The sequence below is a fragment of the Pseudonaja textilis genome, chromosome 3, assembly GCF_049901715.1.
Source record: "Pseudonaja textilis isolate UNSWEBS1 chromosome 3, rPseTex1.2, whole genome shotgun sequence".
Lineage (NCBI taxonomy): Eukaryota > Metazoa > Chordata > Lepidosauria > Squamata > Elapidae > Pseudonaja > Pseudonaja textilis.
Genome location: NC_141992.1, coordinates 140,207,138 through 140,233,764, shown reverse-complemented (window position 1 = coordinate 140,233,764; position 26,627 = coordinate 140,207,138). Strand labels below are relative to the sequence as shown.

General features: G+C 36.8%; 2 protein-coding genes across 5 annotated transcripts in view; one reads left to right on the top strand and one right to left on the bottom strand.

The window, feature by feature from the left end:
• Positions 1-2,467, top strand: part of GPLD1 (glycosylphosphatidylinositol specific phospholipase D1) — a 35,202-nt gene extending 32,735 nt beyond the window's left edge. For all 4 annotated transcript variants that reach the window (XM_087930966.1, XM_026699515.2, XM_026699514.2 and 1 more), the window contains 3 exons: positions 555-581; positions 1,352-1,402; positions 1,996-2,467. In XM_087930966.1, coding sequence (XP_087787092.1) covers positions 555-581; positions 1,352-1,402; positions 1,996-2,073 — 156 coding nt within the window. In that variant the 3' untranslated portion in view covers positions 2,074-2,467. The remainder of the gene's footprint in view (positions 1-554; positions 582-1,351; positions 1,403-1,995) is intronic.
• On the bottom strand, positions 4-20,966 carry MRS2 (magnesium transporter MRS2). Its single transcript, XM_026699517.2, has 11 exons — positions 20,715-20,966; positions 17,282-17,355; positions 16,560-16,596; positions 16,217-16,329; positions 14,906-15,079; positions 12,728-12,858; positions 11,703-11,819; positions 8,628-8,780; positions 7,716-7,833; positions 6,994-7,107; positions 4-5,550 (listed from the first exon to the last, which is right to left on the bottom strand). Exons 1-11 carry the CDS (start codon positions 20,917-20,919, stop codon positions 5,440-5,442), a joined length of 1,347 nt encoding a protein of 448 aa, XP_026555302.2. The 5' UTR covers positions 20,920-20,966; the 3' UTR covers positions 4-5,439.
• Positions 20,967-26,627: the final 5,661 nt, after the last annotated feature.

Genomic DNA, 26,627 nt, shown 5'->3' with positions numbered 1-26,627 from the left:
TAGTTAAAATTATATTTTTTATTTAAATGTCAAAACAGTACAATTAAAATTCCTTTTAAAAGTTAACTTTGATATTACCTGAACATAAAACTAAGCAGCAATAGCGTAACCATATTACTGGTTTATAATAAAACTGAATCATTTCAAAAACATAGCTAATTACATATAATTTGTGAAGCTGAAGAAAAAAAGCTCTATTAGGTTTTGTTTTGTGTTCTTTTTAGGTAACTTAACAAAAACAAGGCTTCAAAAAAGGTGGAAAAATACTTCACTAAACTAAAGCAAAACAGCTAAATATTTAACTTTTTTATATACAAGGACACAAATTAATTAAAACATATGCATGGGAACCAAAAATTGTATGATTGTGTATTGTTCCTGCTCAGCAGATAGTACCATTATATAGAATAAGTTTCTGCACTGAAATGAGTTTCCATAGAAGAAATCAGGCATATTCATCAACCCAGAAACCCTTTAGAAATATTTATAATTGATTATTGTACCGTTAAAAATAATGGTAGCCTTTCATTCTTTTCTCTTTTTTCTTTTCCCAGGCACAGTATGTTATAATTTCTCCAGAGGTATAGTAATAAAACGTTTTGACATGATTATTGCTTTAATTTAACATGAGCACTCAGGAATCTTTAACTATTAAACTGTCACTTGATTAAAATGTGAAAACGCCAATTTCTTTAGTTTCAAGTTAGAATAAAAGTCTTGCTGTTTCTAATCTAGCATCATACTAATAATCCATTAGGGCCAGGAAAATAATCCTCCTTTTTCACTCAACCAGACTCAAGCATGAAATTATCACAAGTAGAGAAAGGTTTTCAAACAGTATAGATACGTAACATTGGGGCAATATTTAACAAAGACTTACCAATTAATGATATTTAATCAATCATAATTAGCATAAGATATAGTAATTAAAGTTGGATACTTTTGACAAGTGCAGTTTTTAGTAAGTTTAGAGCTTGTTCCTATTATTGAACCATTGATTTCAACCAGACATTTGACTAAGCAAAAACGTTATTTTGATTGAGGACAGTGGCTTTTGGAGAATTGAAGCTAGGCACAGTCAACAGCTCAACAGGTCATGCCTTTCAATCTACCTAGCAGATTGTCAAGAGAAAGATCCTTGCCAGAGAACAGATTACTTTCTGGTGGTTTTAAAAATTAGTTTAACAACATTTGGTATTGCTTAAATGTAATGCGACACCAACCTCAGTGCTATAACAGGTATCTTCATTCATTTGGTCACCTGAAGCTGTTTGCTCAATAGATATTGCATTCCAGTACTGCTTTAGTCGCAGCAGAGTATGTCATTGGTGGCTATATATTCTCATTGCAGGGAAAATCAAGATTTGGGAGTACTCTTCTTACAATGAAAACTGGAGAAAAGGTAATTAAAACAAGTAGTACTTGTTTTTCTCACAATGGAAAACAAGCCCAGATTGTAAATTGTTTGCTGTTTATTACTAGTATTATAAAGAAAACATATTGAATTGACTTTTAACCCACAGAAAACCAAAATTATTTGTGGAAAACTCCATGCTTGCTACATTTCCCCCCCCCCCCCCCATCATTTAGCATTTAATCTTTCCAATCTGACTTTTTTTTTGTTTTCCGTTCAATGGAGTCTGATTCTTAGATGACTGCCTGGACAAATCCCTGCAGTTTTCTTGGCAAGTTTTTTCAGAAATGGATTTGCTATTGCCTGTTTCCTAACTCTGAGACAGACTGGCCCAAAATCACTGAGCTGGCTTTATGCCTAAGGCAGGACTAGAACTCTAGTCCATTGCCTTAATCAATAGATCAAACTGGCTCTTCAATTAATTTAGTGCCCTCCAAATGTATGGAAAGTATAATTTCCCCAATTCCTAGATGAAGGCCATGCCAGATGAAAATTCTGGCTGTCATTTTCCAGTCAACAAAATAATGCAAAAATCAGGATAGGTTTCCCCCCTATTAATAGCTGTTTTTTTGCCTTGGCAGAGTGAAGTTGTCGTAGCTGCTGAAAGGAGTTCAACTAAAGCCCGACTTAGTGGAAGGCTTTTTCTTTACACCTTCTGATTATCATTCTGTGTTTCAAATAATCACTTCAGTGAAGTAATCCCGAGTTTTGTGCACCAGTAATTCTTGAAAGCAGAACAGCACAACAAACCTGCTCCTGACTTAGTATATGAACAATACTAAACCTTTTGGGGAGTTAATCATGCCTCTTAAAATTAGTGTATTTTTTAAGATGTTCATGTTAAATGGAATAATGAGGGGAAGTTTTTCTAAATATTTTGCAGCTTTTGGCCCTTGGCTATTTTAATAGTTGCATGACAACAGATAATAGTCTTTATTTTTTAAAAAAAAATTCCAACAGACTCAGATTTAGTATATTGGAGAACAAAGCCAAGAAGAATCGTAAATATTGAGTTATACAAAACCAGCATCAATAAAATAGATTTTCTCTTTATCTCTATTATTATAACTTTATACATAGTTAACTAGCATAACAATACTTCTATAAAGAACATGAGTTGAAGCTCCAGAACTTTGTGGCCTTTAGGTAACAGCTATTTAAAGAAATCAGTATATTTTTTTTTGCCAATAACTCATTTGCATTAAACTTAAGTTTGTTATCTTACTCAGTTGTTGATGACTGATCCTAGACATGATTCATGGCCAAGAATATAGATATGATGACATGGAGACAATGCAAGGTATTAAAATGGTTTTCCTTCAGAACAAATAGTTACTTATTTCTAGTCCAAACTGTCTAGTAAGAGGAATTTATACATTTTCTATGCAATGCAGTTCTTTCTAACATTAGAGAACCAATATTTGATAAATTCAGTAAACTTAAGAAGTTGTCTCAATATTCCAGCTACACTGTTAAGTAATTTGTATAGCTCATGTACGGAAAGGCCTAGGTTTGATCCTAACACTTCTAGTTGAAAGGATCAAGTAACAGACAGCTATAGAAGAAAAGTAACAGATGGCAATAGAAGAAAACTGTACTCAAAATTTGGGGGAGTTGTTAGTCACTATGGACGATAAAGGTAAAGGTTCCCCTTGCATATACGTGCTAGTCGTTTCTGGCTCTAGGGGGTGGTGCTCATCTCCGTTACAAAGCTGAAGAGCCAGGGCTGTCCGCAGACGTCTCCTTGGTCATGTGGCTGGCATGACTAAATGCTGAAAGGCGCATGGAATGCTGTTACCTTCTCACCAAAGGTGGTCCCTATTTTTCTACTTGCATTTTTACATGCTTTCGAACTGCTAGGTTGGCAGAAACTGGAACAAGTAACGGGAGCTCACTCTATTATGTGGTGCTCGGGATTTGAACCACTGAACCACCGGGCTTTCTGATTGACAAGCTCAGCATCTTAGCCACTGCGTCCCAATAAGTGAAGATAAATATACACGTCCAAGGATAATGTTGTCACATCCAATGTGGGTTGGTTACTAAAGGCTTAGTTTTCCCAGCTTTTGAAACCATTCTGGACCCTATTTCTGGTGAACAGAAGATAGGGTTCAGAACGATTCCAAAAGTTTGGAAATCTAAACTTCTAGTCCTGGTGATCAACCCAGATTGAATCTTGTTAGAGGTGAAAAACCTGAGCTAATACTATTACAGCTTCTTGTACTCCAACTCATTCCCAATTTTGTCTACCACGAATCAGATTTTCTTGATACTATTTAGGATAATTAATTAATGTACTATATTAAGTTAAACGATCTAGATAGTTGACTGAAATATTTATTAGTTTGCCTTTGATGCAGTACAAGCAGTTAAGTACTGTTTTTCTGAGTAGCATTTTGGAACCACTCTGAATAAAGTCATAGCTCTGACTTCATTTTACAATTACTGTCATGAGTCTGATGCTACACTGAGATAAAAGTTCAGGTAACTCTTGACTTACTACCATAATGGAACCTGCCCATCATGGTGGCATGTCATGACAACCACTGAGTGTCTCACTTAACAAACCCTATTACTGCTCTCCCCAACGCAATCATTAAATGAATGTGCAGGTTGTTAAGAGGAGCATGGGGTGCCCCAGGAATCTGGAAAGCGCTTGGTGGCCTAACATAGGCCCAGGGCCACCTACCACAGGCCTAGCAGGGCCTCCCTCACCCCTGAGGCACTCAGTACTCTGCTCCCTTCCCCTCAATATTCCTGTAGGCCATTACATGCTTCCAAGCTGGCTTATTCAGCCATGCAAGGGAGCCTAACACTGGTCAGAAGTGACTGGCACATCCAGGCAGTTACAGTCTCTAGGCCAGACATGGGCAATTTACAACCCATCTGCCCCACGTTGGGGAAAAGTTATGTGTGGCGGTGGTGTTGGGGCAGTGGCAGCAACGGTGTTGACAGGTACAGCAACACCTCTCCACAAGAGTCCGTTTCTCACGTGATCCTTTGGGAAAATTAATTGCCCATCTTTGCTCTAGGCCGAGGCCTACTTCCCATCCAGCCACCCAAGGGCCTGACCCTTGGAATTTCTCCAGGCATCGGCCTGCTTCCAAGTGGCTCTTTGAAGCTATGCAAAGGAGCCTAAAGATGGTCTATAGAAGTGATACAGCAATTTCAGCCTGTAAGCCAAGGCCTACTTCCCATCTGGCCACCCAAGGGACTTGCAGGACTCGGCCTGCTCCTCTCTCTGCTCCAGGGTTCAGCAGCACCCAAATTACCTTTCTGTTTTTGCAGAAGAGCCCGGCTGATGTGATGCAATGTGAACCTCAGCTTTCTGACAAAGGCTGCCTGCCTCATGGCAACCTTCTACAAGCAAGTAGTACTTTTCTCATATGCTCCTTTTTAAGGAGGTTCCACAAACTTCACAAACGAAGCCTCCTTTAAAAGGGGGAGCTTTCTCCTAAAACAGTACTAGTAACTCTATTTTTGGTAATTATGACAGGAATATAAAACTTTTGGAATCCAGTAACTTGAAGAAATAGCAATAAAGCAGTATCTTTACAAAATTCTGAATCTAAACAATAGAACATGAAATTAACATAACAGTATATTGTGTTCAAAAAAGAATTTGTTATCAGAGATAACACTATTTTTACATAAATATATCTCACTCTTTAGAAATAATTTAGACAATATTTTTTGCCTTTTATGAACTATACCTATGAAGGAACATGTGTGACACTATTATTAGGGAGGACACGGTTTTCTTATATTGGCAAAAAGTTAAACTTTACCAGAATTCCCACAGAAGGCATTAGTTAAAGGAAAAAAGGGGATGTTTTTAACATTTACATGATTTAAATTTTCTACTGGGGTATTCAAAACTCTGAAGTCTTCCCTCAAGAACTGAAGATTTTTAACTTCTTATTTTTGGGATATAACACAGTCAAATGGTAAAGGCTGCTACATTTTTTGGAAAAAGTAAATCCAGGATGATAGTCTCAAGTTCAAGTTATCCTGGAGTATTCCTGTCATTGGCTGGTCATTGTACTTCTGCTTGATTCAAAGGTTTCTGTTTTGAAAACATTCTTAAACTCTACTTTTCCATTGGCTGACTGCGTTTTTTTCAATAAAGCCGGCATCTATAGGAAAAGATAACAGAATGAGGATTGTGAAAACTGGTGAGGAAGTTAGTGTTGTGCAAAAGGAAGTAAGCAAAAGGAAGGTTGCTTGCACTAGTTAACTGGCACAGCCACATTTACCTCTTTCAACCTCATGTGTAGAATGGGCTGGTTCATTATACCAGGGCCAATTTTAATTTTAATTTTGTGGACTTCAACTCCCAGAATTCCCTAGCCAGCTGACTGGGGAATTCTGGGAGTTGAAGTCCAGAGGTTTTAAAGTTGCCAAGGTGGACACTCCAGATCTATACTGTTCTTCTGCTTATGAGCATTGGCAGCATATAGCCATTACTTGCTTAAAATATGTCAAACTCTAAATCTAATAGAACAAAGACTGAAGTCATATCCAATTAAGGTGCAAAGGGGAAATCTGGCTTGTCCCTTAGTCGACAACTATGTATACCTAAAATATGCTCTCAGAATCAAATGGAGGTTTATCAATTGTGTGCATCTCTGCTAAGCCATGTATAATCACTGTTAAGCAGAATAAGTTCTTAAAGGACTACATCTGAGTTTTTAAAATTGGAGCCTCCCTTCAAAAGCCTGCCAGAAAGCAGAAGTTCATTCTGGCAGGTTATTAAGAATTCTGCCTGAAATTAGGATGCCTTGTCTCGGAGGGTAAATGATGCTATGATCACAGCAGGAAGACACAATTTAAGGCAGACACAGCAGCAAAGCCATCCTGTAAAGAATATGCATATACAAAATAAATTTTTAATCTTCAATATGCAAGCATTATCAAGAACAAAAAGCTAAGTGATAGAAATAAGGATCTGAATAAAGCTTGTAGATTAACATCACTTGGTCTAAATGCAGAGGAGAGAACTAGAAATATACAATAATTCATTGTCCTGTTTGTTTTATTGATGTACCACCTTTTATTCATGAACTCAAGGTAGTATATTCCCTCCTCTCATTTTCCCCCCATAACAACCCCACGAGATAGGTGAAGTTGTAACAGAGTGACTGGGCCAAAATCACTCAACAGGCTTTTATGGCTAGGTGGATTTAAATCTGGGTCTCCTTAGTGCTAGTCCAGTATCTTAGCCACTACAGAATACTGGATCTCATGAATTAAAAATTAAAAACTCCAGCAAGATATATGGCAAACTAAGCCTCTTCCATACAACAGATACAAAAGAATGGTTCTCGGGTCTCTGCAAAAAAATCAGATCGCAGTTGTCCTCTGTAATCCCAGAATGTAGAACAAGGAATCACACCCTGAAGTTATAGGAAGACAAGAATCTGATATAGTAGATAGAAAAGTATTATACAATACTCATGATTCAAACTGAGTTTTGTTGATAGTTTTATTCCTGATATACCTGCATATGAGAATTAAGGTCTACAATGTTGGGGAGGAATGAGGTAGCTTAATGCAGTAGTAAGTGAAAGAATACTTACTGGTGGAAGCATTGACGGTTCTAGATGCCGCCCAAGAAATGTAAGCAGGCGCCGCCAAATTAAGCCACTGCCTAGGAACATAATTCCTGTCACCAGCCAAAACATTCCATGGTTCTAATATGGTAAGAGCACACAATGAATGATTCCCACGTCAGATTACTCATTAGTTTTTAAATGTTACTACATTTTTTAAAATGACTCTTAACTGAGGATATCAGATTTATTTATCCAGGAGTAGCATTTAATTTATCAGTCCTGTGGAAATGACATGGAAAGTGAACAGATCCAGGTATACACCATGGATGCTTTTCTTTCCATTGGGGTTCATTGAAGAAAGACAATGGCTTTAAGCTTCCTTTTTTCCCCCCCATTTACTCCATTGGATCTTGCAGAAACTTTTTCTGCCCTTTAAAGAGGATTGGCTAAAGAAGACAGCTTTTGTTCAGATATGGTTATGATCACTAGTGCAGCTTTCACCAAGTTGAATTGCCGGCCTTTTGATCTAACCTGACGTAAAACAAGCAAGGCTGCTATTCATCCCATAAAGAAAAAAATAAACCATAAATAGTCTGAAACAATGCTCTTGTGATATTTATGAAACAAAAAATATTCTATTGTCAAGTTCTAATAGCCAGTTAATGCAACAAAAGCAGTCTTTGTGGCTTTACTGGAATATTTTACAAAAATATCTAGAAATGTTGTTTTCAAGTATTGTTTCTTACCTCTTCAAATGATGATTCCAAATTCATACCAAATGCTACTCCTATCAATCCAAAAAGTGAGATTGAAAAAGTACCCATGGTCAGCTGCAAGTTCAACCTCATCATAACATTACGGTGGCTAAAAAGATAAAATATAACTCTGTTAAATTGAAGGATTAAATATGACAGTTACATTTGCTTTAGAGATTTAAACAACTTTAGAGAAGACGCTCTTTCATACTTGCTTCTAGGAGTAGCAACCCAGTTTACAACCATTTTTTTAAAATATACCACTAGTCACTACCATTTACACAGTTTAGACCAACCTATGGTACCATCCACTTAATGCTACTGTTGCTCTAGAACAGAGTTTTTTAAGCTTGGCATCTTTAAGAATGTATGGCCCTTAATTCCCAGAGGTCCTCAGTCCACACATCTTAAAATGGCCAAGTTTGAAAAATACTATCCCAGAAGGCCCTATCTTGCCCTTTTGGCCACCCTGCATTTTGCTGGCCCTGTTGTCTCCAGCTGATCTTCCAATTGCTGGGAAGAAGATCTGTTCCCCACATGACATACATGCTGGTTAACTTGCCTACAAAGTTTTCTACAGTTACAAATGTTAGGGACTGTTTATGTAGCCAGAATAGCTTATAGTTAGGTTGATTTCATTATTGACAGAAATCTATCAGTCCATCTGTAGGACCATTAGCTTAATTCAAAACCAAAACAAGCTTTGTCAAGTTAGCACTGGTAATGGAATGTGCATAGTAACATAATTTATTAAAATTACCAAATAATTCAGAGGCATACAAAATAAATTTATTCATTTCATCTGAGAAAGAGCTTTATAAACACAACTATTTTTTAATCTAAATGTCAAATGAGTTTTTAAAAGTGCATGTTAAATTTTAACAATATGCTCCACACAGCTACCTGTCTAAGTTGATAAAGATGATACTTTCAGAATCATCAATCAGTATTTTAAGTTCCCGGGTTTCATTCATAAGATCTTCTGCCTGCCTATAGTAATTTTCCAACAGCAGTTCCATCTCCTCCACATGGTCAATTCCAGAAAGACTTGCCTCACTGTGAACAATAACCATAAGACCCATTGCAAACAGAAACCATGGTGATAGTATATGGCATTACAATAGTAAATGAAAATTCAGTTTTTTTCCAGTTCTTTCTAGCAGCATTTAAAATCTGAGGATCACTATCACTTGAATGACATCTAGTATGAATGTAGTATTAAGAGTATTTCGCAATTAGGAAGACTCTTTAGTTGTACATTGGATTGGCAACACTGCCATTCATCTGCCTCTAAGCATATTCAAATTGAGGTTTTAGTTAGTGCAGATTTTTTTTCCTATCCAGGCAATGAAATACTATGTACTTATTACAGAGAAATCTAACAAACTCCTGATTAACCTGTTTACCGGAGAGATCATATTCTGTTGTTATTCTGTGGGTTTTATATTTCAAAATATTTTTAAAGTGGGTTTTTCAAACTAGAATGCCCTTATTAATAATCCATGTGGAATACAAGCTTGTAACCAAACTTACCTTGGGCTTTTTTAATGATTATAGATTATCTCTACCCAGAAAATAAAGAAGATAAATGGATAAACATATCTTTAACTAAAAGTGTAGAAATGGTACAATAATGTGGTAAATGTTGTGTATATACAGTACTATATTGGAATAAATTTAATAACATGTGTAGTGGTGATAAGGTAGCTACAATTAGGAAAAACAAAACTCTGACTTCTTTATTGCTTTGATCTTGAGAAAATCTTGTTATGTATGAAATGATTATCTCATATTGTACAGCTCAAATAAAAGAGGATATTAAGAGAGGGATTAAAATATCCTATGACTTTGTGGAGAAGAATGTATGAAATGAATATAGCTTCATGGCTTAAACACATTTTGCGAGTATTTGTGTTAATTCCATTTATATATTTTAAACAAATTGACAAATTAATAATTTTTAATGGATGGAAAAAGACTCAGGATTTTTTTGTAAAATGATAGTTTTTATATGAAAATGGTGGTTTCAATGGCAACGAAAGCATTATGTTTTGCTACAATGATTCATATCCTTATCAACCTGACTTAGACTATTACAACATGTTTTGCATGGGACTGCCTTTGAAGATTGTTTTAAATCTGCAGCTGATCCAGAAGCGCAGCAATTCATGTGCTCATTGCTATTCATTGGTGGGAGCTCATTACACCAGTACTATGGGCCCTGCACTGGTTTCTAACAGGCTTCCTGGTGCAGTGTTTCAAGTCCTGGAATTAATCTTTAAGCCCTACAAGTTATCTAGGCTTCAAGTTATCTGCTGGATCTAATTTTTGCCAATGGAATTGGCCTGGCCATTTTGATTTCACTGGGAAAGTTTATTAGCAGTGCTCTTACTTTAGCAAACGGAAGGAGCCCGAACTCAACAGAATTGCTTTTCTGAAGCTGTATCAGTTCTTTGGAATGGCTTCAGGCATATCTCCAGCTGGCTCCTATCCTAACTTGTTAAGCTGCTCAGAACAGAATACTTCAGAGCTAATTTTGACTTTGATTCCATCTTAATTTGGTTATATTCTGGTTAATATTATTTTATATTTTCATTAGTTGCTAGACCTTTCATTTTTATCTACTGCAGTGTTTTGCAAATTTAAGATACATGGATGTCAACTCCCAGATTTCTGGGAGATGACGTCCACGCATTAAGAATTACCAAAGATTGACTAACACTAATTTATTGTATATTGTTTATTTTTTTCCTGTATCCGTGGAGATTGTGGTAGTCTACGTAGGAAGGAACAACAAATGTTTTGTTTGATTTGAAAACTAGGCCAATTACAAACAAAATCCTTTAGGGTTTATTGGGTTTTCCAACAGATATTTAGAAAGGGCAGGCTGTCATCCTACGTAGGAGTTTAAATAAACTGGAAGCCAGCCTAGCACACACGACTTAGCCACATTCTCCAGTTAATACATATTAATACAATGCTGAACCAATATTTTAGAAATTAAGGTTTAAAGATGTTAATGTTTTGTTCAGTATATTCCCTAAACATAGAATTTATCTACTTCTGAGGAGGGTTGGATTATATTATGCCTGGATTAGAATTAAAAACAGTAACTATGCAATTTGGGAAATTCAGGTTTCAGATTCTAAACCAGGTGTGTCCAACCTTTTGGCCTGCTTGGGCCTCACTGAATGAAGAGGGTCACAAATAAAATATATTGTCTTGGGTCACAAATAAAATATATAGCATATGTATATAAATAGCAAACTTCCTTTTTCAAAAATATTTTAAATTATATCTTGTGAAGCTGCATTACTCCAGGGCTGCATGTGGCCCATGGCCCACGAGCCTGCTCTAAAGGCTGAAATCAGTGAAATCAGCTTTCATTAAGCTGAATTAGCTTTTTACCAACAGAACAGGAAGAGGGTACAAAATGATTCCACGTGACCTTGATTTATCTAAGTCTAAAACTGATCTGCAACATTTTGCATTAAAATTTAGAATTTGAGGTTGCAGAAAAATAGATAGCATTTGCCACTACTATATTATTTGATTTTATTGCCCATATATTTTCTCATCTTTTAATTTTTTTTTACTTCATTTTTCTTCTGACTTTATGACTTGCTAGTTTTACAGCATTCAGTCTTTTTTATTACATAGTCCGGGGTGAATTATCTGAATGGTACTCAGGGTTCTGCTTTTTATTTATATTCCATTTGAACTCAAGAAAATCATTAAAAAAATAATGCAACCAAATCTAATTTTGACTGAAATACACCATGTGACAGAATTCTATTATAAGTAGATAAATCAAACAGATTTTGATGAGAGCCCAATAAAATGCATTTGTCAAATGCATTAAGGCATTTGGAAACTTAACCAGTTTAAAAAAATAATGGAACTTATGTTTCTTCCTTCTCTAAAACTTTGAAGTGAAATTTGGACTACCAAAAACATTCCTTTACAACTTATACTTACAATACTTCTGGGTCTGTCCATTTAGTTAGACACAGTTCTTCCATGACTTCTTTGTCATCTAGGATTTCCAATATCGTCTCTTTGAAAACTTTAAGGTCAGTTTCTAATTCAGACAAACTGAAAAATAAAAGCATACGAGACCCATCACAAAACATACCATGTTTCTCAAATTAACCAATATTTCTCTGAAGATCTGTTGTACACATGAGCTTGCTGTTAAAGACTTCCTTCTGGGTCAAGTCAAAATCCAAAGTGCGAATCATTCATGAAATCTCTCCACAGCTGAGCAATAATGTGGGTGGTTTATGCTTAAAAGTATGCTCAGTATCCATAAACATTTACAGCAGCTTCGTGTTATATGAAGCCATTGAAATAAGAATATGTCATCTGGTTTAACAGATACAAAAATATCTTTCATGTAATATGTAATGAAGTTGGGACCTGATACTTGAAAGACATTTTCCCTTTATGGAGCAGCTGGGATTTATAAGAATCTAGCTACCCCTCTAATGTAGCAGAAAAGGTTAAGTGGTAATAGCTATGCAACTATTATATTAATATTTATATAATACATGAATGTACCACTTTCAAATTGACCTATTAACCAAGACTTTTAAAAATGACTATTATTTGATTTTCTTCTATTGTTAATAGTTTTCAAAGGCACTAAAACATTTTCTCTTTGTCACTCAAACAGATTCGTAATATACAATTGAAACAGAAATTTAGTTTTGTTTTTATATCAGGCTCAAACAGTTCATCTGTTTCAGTAATAATTTATATTGTCTTATTTCCACAACCATGTGATATTAAACTGTTAAATCAAAAAGATTCACTGCATCAAGTAGAACTGAACAAATCCATTCAGCATTCAAGACAACAACCAGTGCTTTTATCCCCTGCCTAATATTTGATTTAAGCAATTTGTTGTAATACGTGGTGTAAGCTGTTATATGATTCAAGAAAATGGCTTACTATAACTTACTTCAAGGTAACTGAAGAGAGTGTGAAGTACGCTTGCTTACCTCTTTCCATTTTGCAGTAAAATATGGACTTTACTCCTATCCAGGGACAAAAGCTTAGGATCCACTAAAGCATCCAGAGTTTCAAGAATTTGAGGCTGCAGATGGCTAAGTTTGCCACTCAGGTAGCTGATCTAGATAACAACATGATCCTTCATAAGAATTAAAATAATTCTTTTAGAATGCCTTCTAAAAAATCCTTTTGTCCAGCAAAACAGACATAAAATCTTGAACTTATGGCAAAGTTGGTAATGCAGGCTGAAACATATGCAGAACACCCTTTCACTGGAAATAAACCTATAGCAATCTTATTGTATACTGAAGCTGGGTAAAACCTTTTATTATTTTATTTCTCATTGCCACTGATTTAAATAGTTAATTTAATGTTATTATGCTATTGTATTGGATATGTATGTAATAACATGCAGTATATAAATATTTGAAAGTAAATATTTGCGCTCAAAACTGCTTCTGAATCAGGCCAGTTATTACACTACATTAAATACATTTTTTTTAAAAAAAAATTGAAATCCAGAATATCTTTATTGGTGGTCAGGTCAGCCCTTTTCTCTCCTTGTAGGGATCTCACAATTTCCTTTGATTTTTTTAAACTATTTTTTTGCTTTCTACTAATTACAGAAGTTGTCAGGAAACTAGCTCAGAAACACCATTTTAAAGTACAGAATAAATTAATAAGGATGGCCATTTAAAGTCACAGAAAAGGACTGCCTTTTAGCCATCTCATAGTAGTCCTCAACTTATAACTATTCATTTAGTGACCATCTGAAGTTATAACATTGCTTAAAAAAGTGACTTATGACTGTTTTTCACACTTACGGCCATTGCAACATCCCCATGGCCATGAAAGCAACATTCGGATGCTTGGCAACTGACTCATATTTATGAGAGTTGCAGTGTCTCCGGGTTATCTAATCGCCTTTTATAACTTTCTGACAAGCAAAGTCAATGGGGAAGTCAGATTCACTTTTCAGCTGTGTTCCTAACTTAAGCAAGCACAGTGATTCACTTAATAACTGTGGCAAGAAAGGTCATAAATAGGGGCAAAGCTCACTTAACAACTGTCTCGCTTAGTAATGGAAACTTGGGGTTCAATTGTGGCCGTAAGTCGAGGACTATCTATATTTATCTGTCTCCTTCAACCAATGATTATAATGTTCTCGACCCAATGTACTGCCATCTTAGGTCCAGTACTCTTCAGTATCTTTATTAACATCTTAGATGAAGGAACAGAAGGGGAACTTACCAAATTTGCAGATGATACTATGCTGGCAGGAATAGCTAACACCCAAGAAGATAGGCTCAAGATCCAGATGGATCTTGACAGACTAGAACACTGGGCCGTATCTCACAAAATGAAATTCAATGTAGAGAAAAGTAAAGTCCTATACATAGGCAAGAAAAACCAAAAGTACCCATATAGCCTGGGTGAAACCAGGCTCAATAGCAGTAGATGTGAGAGGGATCTTGGAGTCTTAGTGAACAACCAGCTAAATATGATCAAGGGAGGTACTAATACCACTCTATAAAGCCTTAGTAAGACCACACCTAGAGTATTGCATCCAGTTTTAGTCACCACACTATAAAAAGATGTTGAGACTCTAGAATAAGTACAGAGAAGAGCAACCAGGATGATTAGGAGACTGGAGACTAAAACATACAAAGAACGGTTACAGGAATTGGGCATGGCTAGTCTTGTGAAGAGAAGGACCAGAGGACACATAATAGCAGTCTTCCTATATTTGAGGGGCTGCCACAAGCTATTTTCTAAAGCACCTGAAGGCCAGACAAGGAATAATGGATGGAAACTGAACAAGAAGAGATTTAACCTGAAAATAAGGAGAAACTTTCTGACAGTGAGAATAATCAACCAATGTAACAACTTGCCCTTGGAAGTTGTGGGAGCGCCATCACTTGAGACTAGCAAGAAGAAATTGGACTGCCATCTGTCAGAAATTGTGTAGGGTCTCCTGCTTGGGCAGGGGGTTGGACTAGATGACCTACAAGGTCCCTTCCAACTCTGGTTATCTGTTATCCATCTGTCATAAATGTTGGACTTAAAAGTCTCGGATCTCTTGGGAATTTGGAGTTCACCATGTCCAGAGAGCTCCAGTTTGGGAAAGTCCACAACAATCACCCTTAGCACAACATAAGTATGCTCACCCAGTACTGCAGCATTGCTTCTATAGCTCTGAATTCAAAAGGCAAAGAATATGTAACTAGTTGACCTTCTCCAGCTAGCTGAGATGCCAGTTCTTGGAACAGCCATTTTTCCAGATTTGTATTGCGATAGTCTAGGATTAGAAGATACTCTGGTGTTATCACAGCCTTCAAAAACTAAAAAAAGCAGAGAAGAAAATTAGCCAACACTCAATACTTATGTTTTCTTCAGTTGTTACACTAATACTGTCTAATTACATGCCCAAACAGACTTGTCTAACATATCCTTTGGGTTGTTTGTTATAAGATGGAAAATCTTTAAAAAAAAAACAATTAGGATTTCTTGACTATGTCTGATTACTCAGATTCACGGATTGCAAGAGGATTTCCTCCAAAGCAAACAGATGTAAAATTCTTAGCTGTTTCAGTGGTGGTGCTTTATATGAGTTGTTTTCTTTATTGGCACAGTCCTGAATTTCAAACTGTCTCCTATTTTTATTTTTTTGTTTCTACTTTTTGTGTGTTTTGCTCATTCAACCTTAGTTGCTCTTTTTTATTGTACTGATTCCACCTTTCCCCCCAAGTTGTCTGTCACTATGGTGGTGAACCTATGGCACACATGCCACAGGTGGCACGTAGAGCCCCCTCTGTGGGCACGCGCCCCGTTGCCCCAGCTCAGCTCCACCAGGCATGCGCAAGTGCCTCCCGCTGGCCAGCTGGCCTTCAGGTCTCTCTCACGCATGCTCAGGGATGGGGTGCATGTGGGGGCACATGTGCATGCACGGGGAAGCACATGCATGTGCAAGGGGGGCTTGTTTTGGGGGTATGCATGTGTGCACCCTTTGGGCACTTGGGGCACAAAAGCTTCGCCAACACTGTCCTATCACATATTCTCTGTAGTAGATTAGGCGAAAAGATTTTCTACCGAGCTTCTTGATAAAATAAAAATATGAGCCTAGGTCTCTTTGACACAATTTAGAGATTTTGTATCAACTCCTCTCTACTGTGCTCTTTCTCTCCCATTTCCATCATGTTTTGGCCTTTTAAATGGTACAATTCAACCTTAAGAATTGGCTCCTGAGCTTGCTTCACCTCACCTCATTCCAATCTTTTCTGAAACACTGGTACTACACAAACAAAAAGGCAGTAACTCCTTTTACTGATTATATTGGAAGACTTCAGGGAGGAGGAGGCAAACAATATTTTGCTTATCAGTAAATAAAGGAAAAGAAATATGTTACTTCAATTTGCCATGTGTAAAAATTTCAGAAGTTTTCCAAATAACTAAAAGCTGTTTTCATATATTTTTCTTACCTCCATTCTCATAATAATCTTGTTATTCCTGGGTGTTATATTTACTTGATGTTGAAACCGTAGATCTCGTGCTTGAAGACTTAGTTCCTGATACAATTCTGTTTTCTTTCTTTCTGCCCCAAAAAGAAAGTATAGAAATATGAAATGAAAACGTAGACCACTTGGGACAAACAGATTATTTCTCAAAGTTATCACTTCAACAAATCCAATAATTATCTGAAATTTAACAGATTTAATGATAAACTGCCAAAAACTATTAATGTTGCAATTATCTATTTAAAAATTCTAACATGGCTGTAAAATATTATTACTGAATTCATGAGTCAAAAAGAATTAAACATACCATAGGAGGTAACATTGCCTTCTTTATCAAATTTCATCTAAAAGGAAGAAAACAGAAGGTTTTTAAACAAGACAATAGCACTTTCTGAAATTAAATACAATTTGTCCTATTTAATATGGGTAGCATTTCCACTATTCATAAGTATCAGGTATAATTAAGATAGATTTTTATTGAATTTTATACAGTCAATAATAGGGCAATACAATTCACATAATGAAGAGTGCTTTGAAAAATGCACTGTTTTCTGCTATGGGTTAGAAGGGTAGATGTGGACAATATTTTATAAACTGAGACGTCCAAACAGAACCAACATAATGGTTATAAGTCAATTGTGTGAAAGTTTTATCACAGTTTAATTCTAAAATGATAGACCTTGAAGTATCTCTGGCGGGATTGGACTTCAGCTCCCATATTCCGTAGCCAGCAGAGATTATCTAAAAGTCATGACTGGGAAAGAATGAATGTTTAGATCTGTCTCTCAATTCATTTATTGACAATTGATGCATACATGCTTTCTTCTATTTAGTGGCCCAATGCCAGACGATTTATTTTTAGCCCTTCCAATTTTTACAGTATTTTATTTCTTATTTCTTTTCTACTCTGCCAGCAATCCAACACTGTAAATGAACCCTACATTTCACCTGTCATTTTTCATCTCTATTCCCATGAGTTATCCTTCATCTATGCTTTTCTACATCATGGCCTTGCAAAGGAATACTTACCACTGAAAATACTGGTGCCACACTGGCTAAAGTAGCCTGAGTCACCTCTGTGCTGCTGTGCTGAGAAAGAGCATCTAAAGAGAAGCGGAGGAGAAACGCTATTAATAAAGAGTAAGATAATGTGAAGAATCAGCAGGAAAATTGTTCAGTAATAAATACCACCTACCTTGAGAAAAGATGTCATAGAATAAAATGTTTTTAAAAAATCAGCTCAATTCCTGGTTACATTACAGACACAAAGCAGTGTTTTATTGAAAACAAGATAGAAGTGATGGACATGGTCTTCTGAGATGTTTTTTAAATTCTCAGTTTGGGCTACATACGTGGTAATCCCCGATTATCTCCCTTCCAACTCTGTTATCCAACTCTGTGTCACAGAATACAGATGATCTATTTTCGGCACAATCAACAATTGTGCAATATTAGCCCCCTTAGCTTACAAATCTATTACTGATCAAAACTTTCACAGGTCTTGATGACAAATTAGATTAGGTAGCTCTCAGAAAGTAAAAGAGTTTGGTGATTTCTAATGAATTCCTCAAGAAGACAACAGAGGAGGACAAGAAATATTTGTACGTACAAAGGTATCCTTCTCTTCAAGGTATGTTATCTTCAAAAGTGCCCTCAAACTGTCTAGTGATTGAGGTAAGGTAAGAAAATGAGCTCCTTATATTACAGCAAATTTCTAATGCTTTGTTTAAGCCAAAGGAATGATATGAGAAATCATAATAATTTATACACATCAACATATATAATTTCTACTGAACATGGATGACAGGCCTTGCTGCATTAAAAGCTGAAGAGCTCATTCATCTTTAAGGCAGCATTAAAATGAACTGGCATGAGGTCTGTGGTCAATCTGAATCGTGTCTACTGTCCTGTTCTAATCACTGTTAAACCAAGGGTCTTCAAACTTGATAGCTTTAAGATTTGTGGACTTCAACTCCCAGACTTCCTCTTCCAGTCATGTTAGCTCAGGAATTCTGGAGTTGAAGTCCACAAGTCTTAAACTTGCCAAGTTTGAAGACCCTTGCTGTACTTTCCTCCAGCGTAATGCCTGATAAACACTAGGTTTTACATATCTTAGTTTTTCCTAAGATAATGCCAAAACAAGACATGTATTTGGGGTGGGGGACACTATTTTAAGTCCAGGACTCAAGCCTGTTTCATTCTTTGATTGGCAATGAGATGATGGGGACAGAGCCCCTTCTGTTCCCAAGAGACATGAGACTATTACAACTGGGGCAAAGCCCTTTATTTGCATTTTCTGTACATGTGTCATTTTGATGGAAATGCATGCTGAAAAAGCAGGATAATGTAGCATTCAGCCTGTGATGGCAATTTTAATTCAAAATTTCATCCCAGAATGGGAGAAGAGAGCCTGCCACCCTTTATCCTCCTGATCTTGATATTCATTTTAAGGTCAAAATAGAACCTCTACTTGGTTGCATGTAAACCTCTCGACTTAATTGGAATTCTTGAAAGTTAAGAAGTAAAGAAACAATGAGAGTTATAGAATATCCCACTGTTTTTGTACAACCAGCTTGATCTGGTAGGACTGGTGCACTCCACATTCCATTGATTAAACAATGCCATCTGCCTAGGCTCTGGAAACATTTCTGTAGTTGCCCTCTGGAATGAAGTTCCACCCCAACTCTACTGATATTTCAAAGACTACCAAAGACCTGACTCTTTGCCCAAGCCTTTGGCTAGGCTGACTAATGTCTCTGTCGTGTGTGTGTGTGTGTGTGTGTGTGTGTGTGTTTGTGCCTCTCTCAATTTGTTTTTTTTGTCATTGTTCTTTTGCTTTGTGTTGTATCGGTGTTTTGCTTTTTGCTCTTAAGCAACTGTAAACTATCTAGAGTTGCTGAGAATCAAGTGGCATTTAAATTTAGTATATTATTAAAGCATTATTTATATGCTAAAGGTTTCAACCTGACTTCTAAATTAACATTAGTACAATACACGGTTCTCTGAGCTTAGCTGTTTGCTTGCAAATGACCATCTGTACATTACCAAGCTCAGAGAGCACCATGGAGCCCACAGTTCAAGCCTGAGTAACAGCCAAAAGATGCTATTTTAGAAGGCAACTGAGGTGTGAAGTGCAAAAACACCTTTGGGACAAACACAACCTGTATGAGTAAGAATCTTCAGACTCTGAATAACATCTATTGTCTTCTATTGGAATATTTAACTATTTACTTTGAATGTTGTTGGTAACCATCCATTCTTGCTTAATTTATTCAGTTTTGTAAAGCAAATGGGTAGTATTTATATTACAGGAATATCATAAATCCCTAAAATTTACAGAATTTGTTCTGAATGCTCAAAATAGGAGTGGTAGTAAAAGTAAAATATGATTACAATATATCCCTTGGAAAAAATTTAGGCAGGATAAGAAAGGCATTCCAAGGAAGTACTTTTAAGCAATGTATACAAGACACAAATAATCCGAAACTTCTCAGTTTGAAACAGTTGGACACACATACAACATGCATTTTCTTGTTAGATTCTGAGTAGAGCAGCAACATTAGGCAGATATTATCTTGTTGGCTCTTCTGCATCCAGGCTGTTATGAACTCTGCAATGGAAAAACACAGGTTTCTCTATCTTCCATGCCTCCTGCAGGGCCAATAACAACTTTGGAAAAAAAAGACACTGGACATATCTTAAAAATGATGCATGCTCAATGGAATTTTCTTAGGTAGTTAAAAAATAATAATTGGAAGAGGCTGCACTATGAGACTTGATGGCCATTTCATGTGTCAAGGTTAAACAAGCTGTTTGGTGCTTTCTGCTCAATAATGAAGATCATCTAGATACTAGTTGCAGATGTCCAGATGCTTGGCAATTGGTTCATATTTAGGGCCACTGCTGTGTCCCAAGGTCACGTGGTCAGCTTTTGCAACCTTTTGGCAAGTAAAGTCAATGGGGAAACCAGATTCACTTAACAACCAGGTTACTAACTTATCAACTTCAGTGATCCCCTTAACAGCTCTGGCAAAAAAGGTTGTAAAACGGGACAAAACTCGCTTAAAAATGTCTCACTGAACAACATAAATTTGGGGCTCAGGATGTGGTTGTAAGTTGAAGATTACCTGTACCATACTCATTAAACTTTTTTTTTTTTTCTGACAACGGGTAAGTTTAGGCGAGTTGATCTGTGCGGAAAAGCCCAACGCCTCAAGATGCAAAGTTGTAGACCCGTTTTTATCCTCACTGGGGAACTTCGGAGCAGTTTGAGGATATCCGTCCAGGATACCCAATGGTTCAATTCTTATTCATACCCGGATGCAGAGATTTCTGCCGGAGTTCATAGGACTTACAGGCAGCAACGCTCTGCGCCTCTGTTCCAGAGAAGAAAACCCCGTGTGATTTATTCCCCACAAAGGCAGTGCGGACAAACACAACGACGCCTGCGGGCACGACTTACATGCGCAAATTAAGGTCTGTCTACCACTTCGGCGCCACCGGCATTTTTCGGATCCGCACCCCAGCGGCGCCCCACTTGGACAGCGCCACCAGCTCCCTCCCAGGAGCGGACCGTAGCGGCGGCTGCAGCTGCAGCAAAGCCGCCTGCCAAAGAAACCGTGCAGGCCAGGCCGCAGCCTCTGTCTCAAAAGCCGGACGCACTCCATCTCTGCCGCCGCTCCTCCGAGGGCTTTGCGCCTCCAAAACGCGCAGCTTCCGCTACCGACGGAGGTCGAAGGGGTGGAGTTGCGGCCGAGTTCGGTCCGGAGGAGGAGCCCGTCCGCTTCGGCGTGCGGCGGAGGCTGCTGCTGCGGGGTGGGGGCGGGGGGAGGGTCGGGGGATGAGGCGTGCGAATTAGGAGCGATGGCGCTTGGCGAACCACACCGGGAATACCGCAAAGGGCTGACCCGCCAACGCAAGATAAACGCAGTGCTTTGTGAGCGTAATAAAAGTTGAGGCAGGTCCGGATGTTGAATACACTGAGGCCTTAAAGTTAAGCGGAGTTTTGAGGGTGTGTGTGTGGTGGTGGTGGTGGGGGCGTACGTTAAAAATAAACGAACGAAAGAAAAACGGTGTTTTTTTTCACGCGGATTGCTAATCAATGGGTAGGGAAACTTGGCTCTTCTATCACTTATGGACTTCAACTCCCAGAATTCCTGAGTGAGCCATAAAAGGTTCCCCATCCCTGGCCTACTGGTTCCCCATACCTTTATATGTTTGTATATTCAACAGTCCCATTCAGGTCAAAAATTGATTTCCCCCACAACTGAAAAACCAGTAGGGCAGGGATGGGGAACCTTTTATGGCTCATTCGGGAATTCTGGGAGTTGAAGTCCATAAGTGATAGAAGAGCCAAGTTTCCCTACCCTTGATACCCAAACAGGATATCTTTCAAAATTTCTATTTGCGCTGGAAACGAGAGATACTTGAGAATGCATAATTTAAGAACTTTCGAAGGTGGTGGGACTTATCTGAGGGGGGAGGGATGCATCTGCCTACTGAGACAGGTGGAGCAGTTGCTTTCGTGGTATGGAGTCAATAACTTGGTCCTCAACATCAATAAGACCAAGGAGCTTATAGTGGACTATAGAAGGAACAGATCAGACATCCAGCCCTTGCTTATGAATGGAGACCGAGTGGAGCAAGTGGCCAGTTTTAAGTTTCTGGGTGTTACCCTAAAAGAGGACCTGACCTGGGGTGCCCACATTGCAGCCCTGGTCAAAAGGGCCCAGCAGAGATACTACCTGAGGCTTCTCAGAAAACAACTGAGTGAAAAACTGGGTGATCTACTGCTGCACCAGAGAGTATCTTAACTTACTGCACTTCTGCATGGTTTGCCAATTGCACAGTGGCAGATAGGAAAGCACTCCAGAGAATTAATGTCATTGCCCAGAAGATCATTGGTTGCCCTCTCCCCTCTTTGGAAGAGCTTTAGTGCTCCCGCTGCCTTAAGAAAGTTAAAAACATTCTCAAAGATCCATCTCATCCTGGGAACCCTTTTTTTGAACTATTACCATCTGGCAGATGGTACCGAATAATAAAAACAAGGACAAATAGGCTGAAAAACAGCTTCTATCCCAGGGCTGTAGCTCTGTTGAATTCTACTGTATAGTGCAGTGTTGGTGCGGTGTTGTGGGTTTTTGGTTCAGTGTGTGGAGGGTGAAGGATGTGTGTTTGTGTTTATTTTCATGGTCATGATGTGCACTGAAGATGGTGTTTGATTTCGTTGTACAAGGTGCAATGACAAAGTAAACTAAACTAAAGATGCTAATTTCTGAATCGTAAAACAGTCACACACTGAAGTTAAAAAAAGTCTGCTCTGTCCATGCATATCTTACTTTTTTGTAATATTTGGAAAACAAAGTCGATATCAACTTAGGAGACGAAGAAATTTATAATGTTCTATGACAATACTTTGTGTAGCACTCTTGTACTCATATTTAGTATAAAAAGCTTTTATAACACTGATTCAAGTAAAAAGTTTCAGCTTTAGAGATCACCTTTCTCTTGAGAAGTGTATTATCTTTAGGCTCAAAAAAGTCAACATTGTTCTAATTAATGGTAACTCGGAACAGTTCCTGACAGCATAAGTATTTGAATTCTTTGGATAATTTTGTGACTGAAATGGGGTGCATGTTTCTAGGGCCATGAGGCAAAGTTATTAGTATAGTAATAAATAATAAATTACTTCATGAGCAATGTAGCACATTCTTCATTTTTTCACCTTTCTTTCTTAATCTCTATGTGTGTGTGTAAATAGACATAAGATGTAAACACAAATGTGTTATAGGAGAAGAACAATCCGCTTAGCTATTATGTAAAAACCTGTCATTTTGTGTGCCTGCAGCAGGTGGCAGTATGTTAAATAAATGTTTTGATGTTAGATGTCAGGACATGGTTCTCAAAAAAATGAATAATAGTCGTCTCTGGACATTGATATGGGCAGCATATAAATTTAATAAATACGTAAAAAAACTATGGAATGGAAAAGCAGCAATTCTTCTGTATTATCCTGACCCTATAAATCATTCTAGCATATTACTCTTAGGCACATTCTCAATTACTGTTGAGGACTCAGTAGAGTTGCACACATTAAATATTTTCACCATCCATTTTTTCTTGCCAAGACATATCTAGAAAAAGAAGATAAATACCAGACTATTAAAAAAGAGCATAGTTTCATTCATTTAATTTTTTTATACTCAGAGATCATTTAAAACAATCGTGTGATGTGAATACCACTTTCCTGTGATTTGATGTAGGCTTGTTGGATACATTATACTGATCATCCTCTATATCAGGGGTCTCCAACCGTGGCAACTTTAAGGCTGAGTATGTTATGAAAACTCCCAGAATTCTAAGAGTTGAAGTCCTCCAGGCTTAAGGTTGCCAAAGTTGTAGACCTCTGCTCTATATGACTTTTAGGAAGTAGCCAAATTACTTTTTGACACACATACACAAGTTAGTTTCAACAACAATCCTACATTTCTTTCATAAACAACATTGTGCATTGGTACACTGTGTTTTTGGTGTTCTTGTTTCATCCACTGTCCCGGAGATGAATAAAAAAGGAGTGGGAAACTCCATTTTGGAGCCACTCATTTCTTTGTTCAGTGGCTGGAACTTAAACCTGTTTTAGATTACAGTAATTCTGTATTGTTAGAGGAAAAAATGTTTTTTTTTCACAGTTTAAGATTGTATTGATTTTGTGATCTGGGCTATTTTTCATAATGTTGATCATCTTACATACACCCCTAAAAATATATTCATTTAAAAATAAAACAGCATAATTATTTTGCTAAAGTTTACTTTCATTTACTGTAGGTATATTGAAAATCTTTCTTAGGGGGGCCTGGGGCAACTTTTTGCAAAGCCAGCAACATATTCAGAACAAATTTGCAGCACAGCAGTTTAAGCATTACTTCCCAACATACTGTACAAGTCCCTGAGAAGTTGTTAGTAGCACTACATTCTGAAGTACTGTAATAATGTACATAGACATATGTAGATATATCTGTCAATACAATATATTCATGGCAGTGATGTGTGTGTGCAATAAAAATGATTGCATTTATCAGGCAAAACTGATTTTAGATAGCTTAAAATTGATTTGATTTTAATAGATTAACTATTCTTAGATGTTTAAACATTTTCTTGCCTTCCAAGTTTTACATTATAAGCTATTTTCAAACTTGAGTTAAATAGCATGAACAAAGACTGTAGTTGACATAACCTTAAGAAATGTATATAAATATTATAACATTTATATAAATGGAAAGTCATTTTATTTATAAACAACTATGAGAGAATAGCAATTCCTGTTTTTCGACTGTATTAGATACTATTCTATATATCACCGTACAGACAATTCCAAAGCTAAAACAGCATTGCAGTGATTAGCACTATCAAAACCAAATAACCTTTTCTGTATTTGGCAAAACTTTTCCTCTCTACAGCTTATAGGTTGATTGGAAATGAAGCATGGATCAAACTGGATCATGTTCCTTAGAATTATTTTTATGGACATTAATTATGGAATAATGAGAACAAATGGTTTCTTTGTAAATAGTAAATATTTCTCAGAGCCAGCTCAGAGCCACTGAGTCCAGCAGCACAAACCTTTGAACACTGCTATTTGTCCCACTGACTAAAAAAACAATAAATCATATAAAATTAAAAAGCACACATGTAAGGAATTTGTAGATGAAATGATAATGCTCCACTTTCATACGTATTAATTTAGGACTAAATTGAAAAACACAACTAGTGTTAACCAGTAACTGCAATACATCAAAAGCTGCTTTACACCAAATTACTTTTTTGGTAATGGTTAACTATCTTCTTTGTAGCTCACAGCAGGGGAGAGTTTATTTTCTTTCCTGAATGCTGAGATAAAAAGAAAGGAGAAATTCCTGAGTGCTTTTATCATCGCCTGCTTTGAAATCAGGACTGTTTTTTTTTTTAAAGATAGATATGCAACCAAAGTTTTCAGACTTCATAAAATCTATCAGCAAGCTTCTCTTGAGCTTATATCTTGTGATTTAATGAACACGTCCAAATTGGGGGATTTTTTTGGGCTTAGCATGAGCTTTCTTGGGGATGTGTTCTAAACGTCCATTCTAACCTAGAACCCTGGTGGGCCATGGTGGTCTTCCTTCATCATATTACCCAGGCCTGATGTTTCTTAGCTTTAGAGCCCAGCTCAGCTCAGCTGATTTGATATTAATTTTGAAGCCTAGTTAATGATGTATTACTTGAAAACCACTTATCCAACTAAGAGTACAAGAAAAGTCCATTGAAGTCAACGTCTTAAGTTGATTTGGAACTGTGTATTATATTGCAATCTTTATTCAGAGAGGAGGAAGAACGCTCATTTATAATATTGAGTGTTCGAATTCATAAGCTATACTTTTTAAAAAGCATGAATAATCTCTTTGATTCAGAATAATTTTTCTCTTAATTTTAGTAGCATAGTGTTATAATCAGTGTTGCTAAGTGTGGAGTTACAGTATGAGGACTTTTGAAATATACATAAGAAAGTTGCAAAAAAAAGTTTAAAAATATAATTAATTCACCCATGTTTTTTTTAAAGTATATGTTCCTCTATGAGTGAATTGCCAATAGATGTAAATTTTATATGGACAAGTATAATAAAATATAGGATACAAAATACAATAATTTTTGATAGTTATGTAACTATTAGAAATATATACATATTTGATTTATACACACACATATAATACACATACACACATATATGATACATATCCATATAGAGATAATTGTAACTATTTAGTTCTAAAATAATATACTTTTTTCCTATTTCCTTTGTCTTTTTCAGTTTAAAAGCACATTCTATGCATTTTTTATTTTCTTTGACAATGTATGTACTCTTACCATAACTATCTGTTGTCTTTTTTATTAACAGTGTATTAATTTGCTAGATCACTCAACTACTCTGACAATCTGACATACAAACTAATAAAATAAATTCCCTTGCCAACTTTTTGCTGAAGAAAGGAAAACTCAACTTTATCTTAAGATCGGAAGCCACTTCTTTGTATCTTTCCCTTTTTTCCTTGACCTTTGTCCTTCTTTTCTTTTTTAATCTTTTTTCTTTAGTTTTCTTACTTTAAATTAACATTTGTACTGTTTATATTTGGTTGAAAACCTCTTTAATAAAAAGGAGTGGAGCCTGGAGTTTGCTGCTTCAGAAGGCAGAGAAGTAGTATGCTTGCCTTTCTTCCTGGAACTTCTTAATGGGTTAGAAGTGCTAATTTCTTAGGTTCTACTGAGTCTGTATGGAAATTCTCAGTCATCAGGTCATGGTTGTCCCAAAGGTCTTTTTCAAAAGGCAACTGGACCTTGTTTTTAC

Bases quoted from the DNA above. Each gene is read 5' to 3' on its own strand.
- MRS2 (XM_026699517.2), bottom strand. From the start codon at position 20,919: ATGGAGTGCGTCCGGCTTTTGAGACAGAGGCTGCGGCCTGGCCTGCAC. The intron at 17,356-20,714 runs GTAAGTCGTGCC...GCTTCTCTTTAG, and splicing joins ACAGACCTTAATTTGCGCAT to ATGCTCTTTCTCAGCACAGC. The intron at 5,551-6,993 runs GTAAGTATTCTT...CTTTTCCTATAG, and splicing joins AACCGTCAATGCTTCCACCA to ATGCCGGCTTTATTGAAAAA.